Genomic DNA, 14,329 nt, shown 5'->3' on the forward strand with positions numbered 1-14,329 from the left:
ATATTCAAGTTTAATGATCAACTACGATTGACTTAGTTCTTCCAAACAATATAAAGATCCAACAGTTCCCAAAAACTCATAGGGAAACAGTATCCACAGACATGGAAAGAAGTGATGAAATCTGAATATAGATCAAAGCATGTTATTATCACATTTTTGGTTTTTTCTTTTGTTCTGTTTCTTTTTTTTACAATACTAATATGGAAATATGTTTTACATGATTTCACATGTATAAACTGGTATGTTGTTGCTATTTTGGGGAAGGGAAGGAGAGAGAAAAATTTGGAATTCAGTCTTTCAAAAAATGAATGTTGATAATTGTCTTTCCATGTAATTGGGGGGGAAAGTCCTATTTTTTTAAAGGAAAAAACCAATAGTGGCTATTTTATTTTTTGTATTTTATCTCCAGCATCTAGGACATCATCTGTCATATAATGAACACTTAATAAATGCTTGTTGATTCATTTACCAAGGATCAAACCTGGAAAAAGTTTTTCAGCTTTATGAAGAATGGTTAGAAGGAGAATAGACGTGAGACAGGGGAATCATATACAAGGTTATTGCCAGAGCTGCACAAGAGGTGATGAGCAGCTGGATTAAGAAAGTGGCTATGTAAGTGGGGAGGAAGGAATGTATAACAGAGATGCTGTAGGATTAGAAATGACAAGCTTTGGCAACTGATGGATATGTGGGGAAAGGAGAGAGGAAAATTAGGACTGGCCATCGCAAACACACAGAGGATCCCTGCTTCCTCTTCTAGCTACAATCCACTCTCCTTTCTTTTGAAACCTAGACAGAGAATTGTATTCCCCAAGGACATGATGGATAATGTTATACAAAAGAACAAATAGATGGCATGTCTCCTTCCCTCTTGATTTATTCCCAACCTCCGGCAATCTGCCTTTAATGTTCATAAGTCTATTGAAACTGCTTTCTTGAAGTCACTAATGCCTTCCTGATTGCTAAATCCAATGGCCTCTTCTCAATTTTCTTAGATTACAGCATTCAAAACTATAAATCAAGCCTCATAGATCACACCCTTCTTGAAACTATTTCACATCTGCCACTGTCCTCTACTTTGCCCTCATCCTCTTGACCTTCTATGATTATTCCATAACTTTGACCTCACTCCTACCTCTTTTATCACTCATTCTCTTCCTCCTTCTCCCTTCTAATTTGGGGTGTTCCCCAAAGCTCAATGCCCCAGTCCACTGACGTTTCTCTCAATATACTCTTACTCTTAGAAAACAAACCTTTTCTAATGGGTTCAACAGATGTAACAGATGTCTCTATGAAGGCAGATGCTTGTTTGTTTGTTTTTTTTTTCTTTGTGTCCTCAGGACTCAGAAGATGCCTGAGAACATAGTGGGTGATTTAAGAAGGGTTTATTGTATTTAAATTAACTGAATGCTTGGAACATATCGTAGAGTGCTCTTCCCAACAGTAAGCACTTAATATATCTTGGATTGATTTTTTCCAGTTCAGCTCTCTCTCAAACTCCACCCCCATATTTCCAAATGCCTATCAGAGTCAAGTCAACAAGTCTTTAAAAATATCTACTAGTGTAATTTCCTGCACTAAAGTTTGGGTGTACAAAACAAAACCATAAAAAGTACCTGCCCCCAAGGAGCTCATAGTCTAATGGATAAGATAACATCCCCAAATAAAATATAGATAGGATAAACTGAAAATAATCTCAGAGGCAAGACACAAGCATCAGATGCTATCTCTACCTGGATGACCTTACAAGACTTCAAATTGAACATGTTTAAAATCAAATTCATCACCTTCCTCTTCCAAAAGCAGCCCTTCTCTTCCACTCCCTTGTTTCTGTTTATGATAATACCATGCTCAAAAAATTTGTCATCATGCCTTACAGCTCTTGTTATCTCTCCAGAATCTCAGAACTTCAGAAGAGGCCCTCCAGGACAGCCCAAACCTGAACAAGAATGTCCTTGACAACATGATTGACAAGTGGGCATCCAGCCTCAGCTGGAATTCCTGGGATGAGGGGGAAAGAGGAAAGGAATAAATTCCTACTATACTTGGGACATGGCTTGTTTGAGTCCATTTATTCTGATACATTTTATTTTATTTTATTCAATTCAATGTCAAGATCTTTTGGAATTCTTTCATCTAGGTTTTTCCTAATGGCATCAATTATCTTTGGTTCCTTTGAAAGATCTCTAAGTACCTAGGTAACTCAGTGGACACAGTACTGGATCTGAAGTCAAGAAGACCTGAGACACTAACCATATGACCTTGGAAAGGTACTGACTGCTATTATCCTCATTTTAGAGTTGAGGAAACAGACAGAGATTAAGAGAGGTTAAGAGTTTAAATTGCCCAAGGTCACTCAAGCTATATTTGAACTCAGGTCTTCCTGACTCCAGGCTCAGGGTCATACAGCTAGTAAGTGTTGCTTATTAGTTTGGAATCTCTAACTCAGTTTCTTCATTTATAAAATGGGTATAATAATAGTATCTATCTCTCAGGGTTGTTATGAGGATCAAATAAGATAATATTTCTAGAGCACTTAGCACAGTGTTTCCTTCCATTCATTCATTTTTCTCAATTCTCACACTACTTATGTAGCTTTGAATGCTTGGATTACAGCTTTGGTTCTTTAATTTGTTTCTTTGCCAGCAACCTATTCTGTCCCCATCATTCAACGAGCATTTATTAAGCACCTACTATTCATCAGGCATGATACCAGGCACTTGATATACCAAAAAAAATAGTCCTAGTCACCAAGGGTTTTGTTTCTTATTGGCTGAAACAATATGAACAAAGTAATAAAGCATATATGTGCATAGACATATATACATACATTAATGCATACATACATCTATGAAAAAGTCATTGGGGTGGAGTTGAATAGTATGAGCAGCTTGAGAGATCAGGAGAGGCTTCCTGTAAGGATCTGGTACTTGATCTGAGCTTTGAAGAATGTTAGGGATTCTCAAGAGGCCAGTCAAGGAGGGAGTTCAGAGGACAGCCTGGGCAATGGAGACTAGAGATGGAATGTACAGTATAAGGAAGACCAAGTAGGACAGTTTGGTTCATATGGAAATGCATGAAGTGGAATAATATGTGTAGTAAACCTGAAAAGAACTTGGTGTCAGGCTGTAAAGAACTTTAAATACAAACAGAAGAGTCAATACTAGATCCTTAGGGCAATAGGGAGAGCCACTGAAGATTGTGAGTAGTGTGTGTGAGTGTGTTTCTGTATGTGTGTGAAAAGAGAGAGATTCAGAGAGATGGAAAGACAGGAGAGAGAGAGAGAGAGAGAGAGAGAGAGAGAGAGAGAGAGAGAGAGAAATTGAGACAGACAGAAATGATCAGACCTGTGCTTTAGGAAGGTGACTTTGGCAGCTGAGTAGAAGATGGATTTGGGAGGGGAGACACTTGAGTCAAGGAGATCCATTAAGAAGCTCTTACAATAGGGGCAGCTAGGTGACAGGGTAGATAGAATCCTGGGCTGGAGTAAGTAAGAACTGAATTCAAATCTGGACTGAGTTGTTTATTGAGACTCTGGTCACTTAACTACTCTGATTGCCTCAGTTTCCTCATCTGTAAAATGATCTAGAGAAGGAAATAACAAACTACTTCAGTATCTTTGCCAAGAAAAGCCCAAATAGGGTCAAAAAAGAATTAGACACAACTGAAATTACTGAACAACAAAACTATGATGGTCATGGTGGGGGTGATATAGTCTGACCACATTATTCCTCTACTAAAGAATCTAAGTGATTCCATGGTCTAACATTTAAAATGTACCTACTTCATACCAATCACTGTAGGGTTTTGCAGATATTATCTCATGTGATCCTTACAACAACTCTAGGAGATAGGTGCTATTATTATATCCTTAATTTGCTGTTGAGGAAACTGAGGCAAGCAAAGATTAAGTGACTTGTCCAAGCCACATAGCTAGTAAGTGTTTGAAGCCAGAAGATGAGTCTTTCTGACTCCAGAACCAGCTCTCCATCTATTTCACTACCTAGCAGGAGGAGATAGGGGAAACAATTTTAGGCCTAGGGAACATGTGAGCAAAGGTGTGGAACTGGCAAAGTGTAGAGCTGAGGTATCAAATCTGTGGCATTATCTCATGTGGCTGCAACACTTTCAAGTGTGGTTAAAACATATTAAAAATGTAATTGGAAAATATTTAACAGAGTAAATAAAAATGTAAAAAATCATGGACAATGTTACATTTTAAAATAAAGTCCGAGGGGCGGCTAGGTGGTGCAGTGGATAAAGCACCGGCCCTGGAGTCAGGAGTACCTGGGTTCAAATCCAGTCGAAAACACTTAATAATTACCTAGCTGTGTGGCCTTGGGCAAGCCACTTAACCCCATTTGCCTTGAAAAAATAAAAAATAATAAAAAATAAAATAAAGTCCTCTCATTGCCCACAAAGATCTTTATTTATAAATTAGTGCCCCTATTCCTATTTGAGTTTGACACCTCTAGTATGAGCAAGTACGTGACTAGATTGTGAAATAAAGCTGAAAGGTAGGAGCAGCACCAAATTGTAATTGACCCTAAATACCAGGAAAAGAATCTGAACTTTATTCAGGCAATAGGGAACCACAGCAGGGGTCTGAGCAGAGGAGTGACAGGAAAAGTTCTTCAGAGTTTGCTATAGTAGGTACTCAATAGATACTTCCTCATTTGACAATAATATTCAGTCAGAACATAGGCAGGCAAGTACCTTTCACCACATCCCTAGTCTCAGTCATACACTCAGATCAACAAACTGATTTAAAAAAAAAAAAGTTACCGACAAACTAACCTCATCTTGAAGGTTGATATCCCCAGGCCCTCGGTTTAACTGTTCCTGCAGGCTAGATACAACAGCATTGTTGCCCGGTACTCGGTAAATGCCCATAGACTCCAGCCCTCTTGCTTCCACCATTCGGCAGCACGCTGACACAATCAGGGGTACCCGCTGCAGAAGAGATATAGAGGCATCATCATTATTTACCAATAAATATAAATAAGTTGGGGGGCAGGAGGCAAGAGAAGTGGGAAACATACTAAGACCTGGGCTGTTCCCTGTAGGTAAAACTCTTTGTGTGTGTGTGTCCATCCATGTCTGTATGTCCTTCTTTGGGGGGAGATGGGCAAGAAATATTGCCCTCCCTTTTCCTACTGTGTGTATGTGTATTTCTGGGTTCTGAGTAAAACAAATCCAAAATAACAAGTCTCAAATACCCTCTCTCTCTCTCTCTCTCTCTCTCTCTCTCTCTCTCTCTCTCTCTCTCTCTCTCTCTCTCTCTCTCTCTCTCTCACACACACACACACACACACACACACATTCCCTGTTCCCAGTCACTACTCCTAAGGTGTTAGGTCCTACCTGGTTGTCAGCAGCAGGTTGACACTCTTCCAGACGAACCCCAAATGCCCTTGGAGAGGGTTTCTTATTTTTTTTCATGATATTGATACCCCAGGGGGCTCTTGAGGTGGCAGCACTGTCATCTGGGGATGCCAAGGTGGGGGTGGAAGTGGGGAGAAAGAACACAATGGTTACTTAAGAAGCCAAGACATTGATCCACTAGGATTGGGTCATCTACATATCTACATAGCAGTTCTATATAGAAATATATATATATATATATATATATATATATATATATATATATATATATATATATATTTAGAAAGACACAGGAAGAGATTCAAAAAGTCACAAATCTACTCTACTCAAACAACTATCCCCGAAATACTCTCCCCTCCATCCTATGGTAGGCTCCCCAGTCCTACATCTTTTACAGTGTCCTACCTTTGGTTCCTGAAGGAGGATCCTGGGTCCTAGGAGATCGGGGAGTATTCTGCTTCAGGAGCTCTGATTTGAGCCCTGCAATTACTCGGGAGCTCTTGGGAGAGGAGTCTGCTTTGGGACCAGAGATATGGCTAGGAAATAAATAAAGGCAAAAGAGTAGAGGGTTCTTAATTGAAGTCTACCACTTTAGAACAACCTTTTCCCTAAGCCTGATAGACCCACCCCATAGGTACTGAGCCCATTTCTTCCAGCATAAGAGCAAGGTTCTTTCCTGATAGGCCCAAGGTGCCCAGGACATATGCTCCCTTATCCTCTGCATGTGATGTCTATCAAAACTATATGTATTCCCAGGGTCATCTAGTTCAATCCCATCATCTCATAGGAAAGGAAAAGATACAAAGAGGTTAAGTGGTTAGGTTATTCAAAATCACCCAACCAATTAGTGGCAGATCCAAGTCTCCTGATGCCTCAATTCTGTATTCTTTCCACTGCTGCTATAAAAGTAGACTACCTCCATAGTCCACTCTCTCTGCTCATGAAAACTCAAGATATCAGGGACTGGATGGGACCTAGAGACCATCTAAACCCAACTCTTATTTTACAAGGGAAGAAAATGAAGCCCAGAAGGAGAACTGTAATCCCCAAGGCCAGGATGTTATATAAAACAACAACCTCCATCATCACCTCTGTCCTGGAACCATTGCCAGTACAATGGCATAAGTGGAAAGACCAAGGGGAAAAACCTAAAAACATTACTTTTATCATCTCATTTGATCCTTACAACCACCCTAAGAGGTAGATGCTATCATTATTCCCATTTATTATTCCTTATTCAGAGGAAACTGAAGTCAACAAGAGGTTAAGTGATTTACCCAGGGTCTCAAGCTAGTAAGTATCTGAGAGTGGATTTGAACTCAATTCTTCCTGACTCCACCACCCTGCCTTGGTGATGGAAGGATGCCTGGTAATCCTCACCTTACTTTTCGATAATCATTAAGTTTCTTGCTGATCAGAGCTTGATTGGCACAGCCAGGGTCCTAGGGAGAGGTAGAAGAGGAAGAACAAAGAGAAGCAGAGACAGAGAGGAAGAGGGAGGATAAGAAAAAAGAGAGAATACACCAAACATGAGTGCCCAGTGAAACAACAGGCATCTTCTCCCCCCATTGCCCATTCTTTTTTTTTAGAGGAATAGAACATATTTGGGAAGGAAGGTGAACCTCTTTAATGGAAATGAATATTTTTCTTATCAGAGGCTATGCATTTATGAGAATGAACTTGCATTCTCTTTTGGAATTAGACTTTTTTTTGTTTGTTTTTTTGCAAGGCAAATGGGGTTAAGTGGCTTGCCCAAGGCCACACAACTAGGTCATTATTAAGTATCTGAGGTTGGATTTGAACTCAGGTTCTCCTGACTCCAGGGCCAGTGCTCTATCCACTGTGCCACCTAGCTGCCCTGGATTTAGACTTTTGTTCTGAGAAAGCAAGAGGGAACCAGGGTCATTTTCCTTCAGCCATTCTTTTTTTTTTTTTTTTAGTTTTTTTCAAGGCAAATGGGGTTAAGTGGCTTGCCCAAGGCCACACAGCTAGGTAATTATTAAGTGTCTGAGAAGGGATTTGAACCCAGGTACTCATGACTTCAGGGCAGGTGCTTTATCCACTATACCACCTAGCTGCACCTTCTGCAGCCATTCTTGGCACTTACTTCAACCTACCTCCTAGTTCCTGTTAAAAGACTTATGTACTTAAAACAGAAAGGTGGACCCTCAGGACCAGTTCCTATTCCCATCCTGAGGTACCACTGCAGTACCCATATCACAACATTCCCACTACCACCTGGTTATGGAAACCCCTGGGAGAGAGGCCTACCCTTCTGCTCCATCTTGTCTTCCTGGATATAAGTATCTCAAGGCAGAGCCGATTTTAGGGGGGGGGGAATGTGCAGAGGGGAAAGAATAAGATCACTCCTTTCAGAGATTGTAAGGAGGTGCAAAGGGTAAGATGTGCCAACTGAAATCTTGACTGCTATCACAAACCCAGTAAGTGTCAGTGGGTTGGAGCTAGGGCTCACAAGGCCCAATTCTGAGAGCCCTGACCTCTATCCGGGACCAGAGAAAGGAATACGGTTGAAATTAGCACAGTCCATGCCTGCTCCTAAAATCCTGGGAAACAATATCAAGGGGAAGTGTAAAGATAGTTACTTCACTGTCTCCAGTAGCTAGGCCTCTCTATCTCTTTCTAAGGTCATCTTATCCATTTTTGTCCCCACCAGAGAGGTAATCTGAAGGAATTCTGCCTTTGAAGATTAGGAGAGAAGGTAATCTCATCCTCTAAGATCCACAGAAAGGGAAAATCCTCACTTGTTTACTCAGAGTAGATGAAATGGGCCTAGATGGGAATAGGGAATTTTCAAATAGCTTAAGAGAGACAAATGGAGAAATGGCCCCCACTGCTCTGTGGTGATTATGGTGGGAGGCCCCCAGGTTCTCACCTCGCCCTCAGCTCTGCTGTTTTCCCGGATCGCTCTGATCCAGCCCAGCATATCATCACGGTCCTCAGCCTGAAAGAGATATTCACAGAAGTCAGCGGTGGTGAGCCGGAACACATGCCTCCTCTTGGTTTCGCTGTAGGAGATGTCCACCAGGCACGAGCTGATGCAGACGGGCGCCGTCTCCTCCTCACCTGCGCCCGCTGCCGTGCCCGCCTCCCGTCGCTCCTTGGCCAGGGAGAGTGAGTGTGCCCGGAGTGCAGCATAGACACGTTTCCATTGGCGCAGGCCACCACCCACTTTCTGCAGAAGACACACAGACAGAGAAGAAAGAGAAGAGAAAGAGGTGAAAACTTGAACTTACAATTGCCCCCTCCCTCCCATCCCTCCCTCAGCCCTCTCAGACCCTGACCCTGCTGGTGGGCATGGTTAGTTCTGTTTTTCAGGTGATTCCAAGCCTTTAAAATATTGTCACTCAGCTAGAGCCTCTGAATATCCAACAGAAAATGGGGATAGGAGTGAGATGGCAGAGAAACAGGCCATAGGCACACTACTTTTTTCCAAATGGCTGCCCAAACTCTTGTTCTGTTAGTAATCTACCCACAGAATCATGGTTTTGGAGCTAGAAGGGACCCCTAGTTCAACCCCCTCATTTATCAGATGAAGAAATTTCAGCCCAAGTGACTTGCCCATTCAATAAGAGGCAAAGCAGAATTTGAACTTCATACCTAATACTCTTTCCCTTCTACCAAATTCTTCAGCTACTAAATCAAATCCTTAACCCTTATGTCTCTTCATAGCTCTTGCCTACCACCCTCAGAAAACAGGCTCCTAAAAGGACCTGACACATTCATTTTAAGAGCCCTCCCTTTTCACAAACTTTAGAAGACAATTTAGAAGTCATTAAGTCTAATCTGGTCTTTTTAACAGTTAAGGAAACAGACTCAGAGAGGGAAAGTAAGTGACTTGTCAAAGATCACACAGGTAAAAAGTCACAGAGATCACCTGACACCAGATCTGGTATTCTCCACTGTACCATATCCCTCTCCAATTCTGTAATGATCTAATCAACAATGGTGGATTCCCTGACGGAAGGAACCAAACAGTTGCCTCATCATACTAGACTTCCCAAAAGGAAAGACCCTAAAAGTTCTTTTTTTTTTAAGTAACTAGCAAAAGGAGGGTTGCCCCCAGGGTTGGAAAACACCCCTATGCTAACCCTAAGAGACATGTTTTCATTTTGTTTAATATCATATCACAGTTCACTCCAGTCCTCTGGGTTATCTCTCCAGTCCCAAACTCCCTACACACCCAAGCCATGGATGGCAGTGAGATCTGAAGTGATCTACAAAGTGGAAAACAACAGGAAGGACAACATGAAATAAGATGTCATTTAAAGAGAAGCAATATATTGAAGTAAATAAAAATGCTTGATTGATATCAGGAAGACTTTGGGTTCAAATCCCACCTCTGATTATTTACTGAGTGACCAAGGAAAATAGCCTCTCCAAGTCTCAGTTTCTTCATTCATAAAATGGAGTTAATAATACTTGTAGTAACTACCATCACTAAGTTGTTGGTGTGAGGCTCAAAGGAGATAATGTAAGTCAAAAGTTCTGAACTTTGTATGTGCTATGGATCACTGGTGAAGTCTGTGGGTCTCTTCTCAAAAGAATGTTCATAAAAACATAAAATAAAATGATAGGATTACAAAGAAAATCAACTATAGTTAAATAAAAATTCCAATTATTTCCTATCTACCTGCATAGAACTTTCCCCCTTCCCAAAATGTATTCATAAACTCCAGGAGGTTTAAAAGGGAGGGGTTATCTGTAGATTCCAGAATAAAAATCCCTAATATAGGTGAAGTACTTTGCAAATTTTGGAGCTAAATATCAGTTATCATTAGTGCTTAAGGACTTCCACAGTCCCCAAGAAAGCAGAACTAAACCAAAACCAAGTTTGTACACCTCCCCCCCCAAAAAAAACCCTTCCCTCATTCCTCCCTTTCTCAAATCTTTACCTAAGTCAGATTAATTTGGGGAAAAGGGGCTCTCACTCACTTAGCCAGGATGAGTAAATGAACTAATAACAAGGTGTGCAAAAGTGTACAGTAGGCATTTATAGAGCTGGAACTGGGTGTGTCTGATTGCCCAAGATGTAGATTGGATTATCCAGGGGTGAATAATCCAAGCTCCCTGACTTCTCCTTAAAATCCCAATCTGGTGGCTCGTTTCCTGTTTATTAACAACCTCCAGAAACAGGCAAGGCATATTTGAAGAAAAGGAAGACAACCTAGTGAGCAATTATAAGGGATGTTATAAGGGGAATGCGGTGGAGTGGGGAGAAGGAAACTTTATCCTAAGAAATATTTCCTCTGACTGACCACTTCCAAACTGTCCCCCTCCAGCATCTGTAAGAGTCTATAAATTCTATGAATACCCTCTATCTCCTCCACAGCCAACTCCTTTTCCTGAATTCCAGGTTCTCCTTATCTCATTCTCCAGGATCCTATCCCAATCCCTAAAGTCTTGGAGCATACATTAGCATAAGCATCTCTGGGAACCCTTGTACCAGAACACAATATATATCCCCACCCTTATATCCTACTTTTTCACCTTTAATTGTTCTGAAGGGATTAGTTTAGGGCTAGAGTCAACCCAGGAAGTCAGCTGAGAACCAGTGGGAACAATCCAGAGGGGGTACAGGAGCCAGCTAGAATCAGCCTTCCAGAGATGACTGTTAAATTTTCAATGTGAACATTTACATCTCAGAAATGATTTCTTGTTTTGTTAAGAGTCTGGATTTAAAGTAATGAGGGAAAATGTTAATAATGCAGATTAAATTAAAAATATGTCACAGGGACATTTTCCCCTTTAAAAGCCTTGTTAAATATTTACCAGAATATCCCTGCATCAATTGTATCAACTTTTTATCAACACATACAATTTGTTCTAGCCAACCTCCTTAGGATGATAGATCCTATTAGTCATAGAACTGAAAGAAACTTTAGAAGTCATCTAGTTCAATTCCCTTATCTTACAGAAGAGAAAAAGTATGGCCCCAAAAGGAAGAGCAATTTGCATGATTATGATTCATAACAGAGTGGGGAATTTAAATTCAGACACACACACACACACACACACACACACACACACACAGAGATACCCTCCCCAATCAACTCCACTTCCCTAACACCAATTAGGAAATTGGGGGGGGGGGGTTGTTTTTGTCTTTGCATCTGTCTTCCACACCTAGAATGATGCCTTAGACCCTTTAAAAATTCTTGCTGTGTTGAACAGGAATCTAATCTTGATCTGGTATTGCAATTTAAACTGTTTTCCTCTGGTTCCTAAATTGCCTTCTGAAGAACTGTCCTATAAAGTTTTGTAATCTGCTTCTTCCCCTGTTATTTTTCTGAAGTAGGGGATTTGGGATCAGACAAATAGCAACCCACAGACTTACACCCCCACTCCCACCTCTCCCTCTCTTACCTTTCCCTTCTTGGTGAGGATCTGCTTAAAATATAACCAGCCTTCTCGCCTGATATCACTAAAGGTCATGTCTGAGAGGTCAGAGGTTGAATGTCTCTTGGAAGGGGCATCTTCTGATGTGCCCAAACTGTCCAAGGACTGTGATGAAAAGGGAAGGAGTACGTCAGACAAAAGTCCATACTAATAATTCTTCAGATACTTCATGTTTGGGAGTGAGGGACACTATGTCTGGTCTTCTTCTTCCTTTCTAATTTGTTGCAAAATATTGAGCAATTTATTTGACCTGTATTGAGATCATAAGATATGTATATGGAAGATATGGGAGAATTGCAAAGGATATGATCTCCTAAGGTGTCACATTGTTAGGAAGAGAAAACTTGACTAAACCCTCAACTTCAGACTGGAAGGAATTAAATCAACAGAGGAAGTGATACTGTCAATAAGGAGTAAAGTAAACAAAGAGCTATAATGTCAATAAGGAGTTAAATAAACAAAGGAAATGATACTATCGCAAGGAGTTAGGTTAGTGGAGCAGGTAAAAAGGTCAGCAAAGAGTTAAACAAAAGCCCTGACCACATGAAGAAGAAAGTGAAATTAAGACTGGGCCATTTCCTCCTTCCTTGAGTAACACCCATCATCAATAAGACCCTAAAAAGCATATCCAAAGATAAACCCATTAATGCCTGTTTTCTCTAATGTAAGTAAGGAGGGAAGTGGGTTGATTCAAAAAACATGTTATAGCTGGGGAGTCTGAGGCCCAGAGAAAGTGAGTTATCTTAAATTACAGAGATTGATCAAGTGAGAAGACTAGGGACCAAGGCTCTAGCTGACCCTCCCAGCTTTTAAATCTCTCTTTACCCCACCTCTTGTAGTCCCTCCCTCTAGCAGCTTACCCCATCTGTGAAGAAACTTCGCAGCATTCGAAGGCTGGGCACTCGGTTAGGGAGTCGTCTGGAGAGAGAAGCACTGGCATGTGAGGAGAGGAAGAGTGGGATAAGGGGAAAGGGACTCTGATTTTTCCATCCTATTTTTCTCTGAATGTCCAAAAGATTAAGGATTTCCATGAATAGGACACTGCCCTCCCATTAGGCAGAGATATCAGGTTCTGTGGGTCTCTGAATCAAGAGCTAGAAGAGATCTCAGAGGTCAACAAAGTCTGACTCCAACTCTCTCATGGAATTTAAGGCCCAGAGACGTGGAGTGACCTGCTGAAGGACACATGGACTGTAAACAATAGCCAGGGTTTGAAACTAAGCCCCCTCCTTTCATTCTAAATCCAGTATTCAGAAGAATGCCCTGTCCTTGACCTACCCAAGCTGTATAACCAACAGTGAGTATGTGAATAGTCTTGACATACTATTAAGTATAGGTGACTTTGCCCCATGCCCTTCTTCCCTTCTCTTCCCCCACCAAATCACATCAAGAGTGACTTACCGGAGTATCCTGCCCTCCTCTCGGAAAGTGTTAAGGCCATCATCACATGACTTGGAGCGTTCGGTGGTGATGGCCAGAAGATAGGATGAACGTCGACCAGCTTTGATACTGCCTGTAATGCCCATCCCCAATACATACACTTTGGGGTTAGGAGTACAACTGGGGCTCCCTGTTTCTTCCCTCTTCTTCCCCCCCAGGGTATCGGACTACCTCCCAGTGTTCCCACATCAGGGTCTCTGACCTGTAGATGATCACTGACCCTTACACCCAAGAACAAATGGAAAGCAATTGGAAGAGTTATTGAAAATCTGACAGTGAAGTAAACACTAACAGACTGCCTTCTGTGGGGGGGTGGGGGGGAGGGAAGCAAGAATGAGGGGAAAATTGTAAAACTCAAAACAAAAGAAAAAGATCAGACAATGGATACAAAAAAATCAGATCATAACCTTCATAAATATTAGGGGATAAACTAATAAGTCAAGTGGTAAGCAGACTAGGAAGTAAGCTTTGGGTACAATGAGGATAGGAACAGGTACTCACTGCAGTCTTGGGAGTAGTGGCGGCCAAGGGCAAAGGTGAAGGTTGGGGAGGATGGGCTGGTGCCCATGACAGGGGCAGAGTTCATGGCACTGGACACAACGGCTGAGGCTGGTACATGCTTGGCTTTTAGATCAATGCTGGGGCTGGTAGGCTCATCTTCAGAAGGATAAAAGCAGGAAAAATGGGAAAGGAGATCTTAGCCTGGCTTATCATGCATCCTTCCTTCCTATCCCTCCTTGAAGGTGAATCTCTCCAAGACAGCTCTCCCTGATATTTCTGATAATCCCAGTTAGGCATTTCTGATATCCCCAGTTAGGGAGGATATTGTCTCACTTAACTAGCTAACTAAGTGATACAATGAACAGAACACTGGACCTAGAATCAGGACAATACCTGTGTGATCCTGGGCAAGTCACTTAACCTCTGTCTCAGTTTTCCTACCTTGTAGGGCTATTGTGAGGATCAAATGAGGTAATAATTATAAAATGCTTTATTTAGGATCTGACTATGCATACATATATATGTGAGTATATATATATATATATACATATATAATTTATATATGTGTCTGTGTGTGAGACAATAT

General features: G+C 41.3%; 1 protein-coding gene across 8 annotated transcripts in view; it reads right to left on the bottom strand.

Moving 5' to 3' along the window:
* The window catches only part of ARHGAP23 (Rho GTPase activating protein 23), a 104,373-nt gene that overhangs the window by 34,418 nt on the left and 55,626 nt on the right, over positions 1-14,329 (bottom strand). For 6 of the 8 annotated variants that reach the window (XM_074224092.1, XM_074224094.1, XM_074224096.1 and 3 more), the window contains 9 exons: positions 13,744-13,899; positions 13,204-13,315; positions 12,663-12,735; positions 11,770-11,907; positions 8,279-8,578; positions 6,766-6,827; positions 5,791-5,921; positions 5,365-5,486; positions 4,798-4,953 (listed from right to left, as the gene is read on the bottom strand). In XM_074224092.1, coding sequence (XP_074080193.1) covers positions 4,798-4,953; positions 5,365-5,486; positions 5,791-5,921; positions 6,766-6,827; positions 8,279-8,578; positions 11,770-11,907; positions 12,663-12,735; positions 13,204-13,315; positions 13,744-13,899 — 1,250 coding nt within the window. The remainder of the gene's footprint in view (positions 1-4,797; positions 4,954-5,364; positions 5,487-5,790; positions 5,922-6,765; positions 6,828-8,278; positions 8,579-11,769; positions 11,908-12,662; positions 12,736-13,203; positions 13,316-13,743; positions 13,900-14,329) is intronic. The other 2 variants (XM_074224093.1, XM_074224095.1) reach the window with 1 other exon arrangement.

This window comes from Macrotis lagotis, chromosome 2 (genome assembly GCF_037893015.1).
Source record: "Macrotis lagotis isolate mMagLag1 chromosome 2, bilby.v1.9.chrom.fasta, whole genome shotgun sequence".
Classification (NCBI taxonomy): Eukaryota; Metazoa; Chordata; class Mammalia; order Peramelemorphia; family Peramelidae; genus Macrotis; species Macrotis lagotis.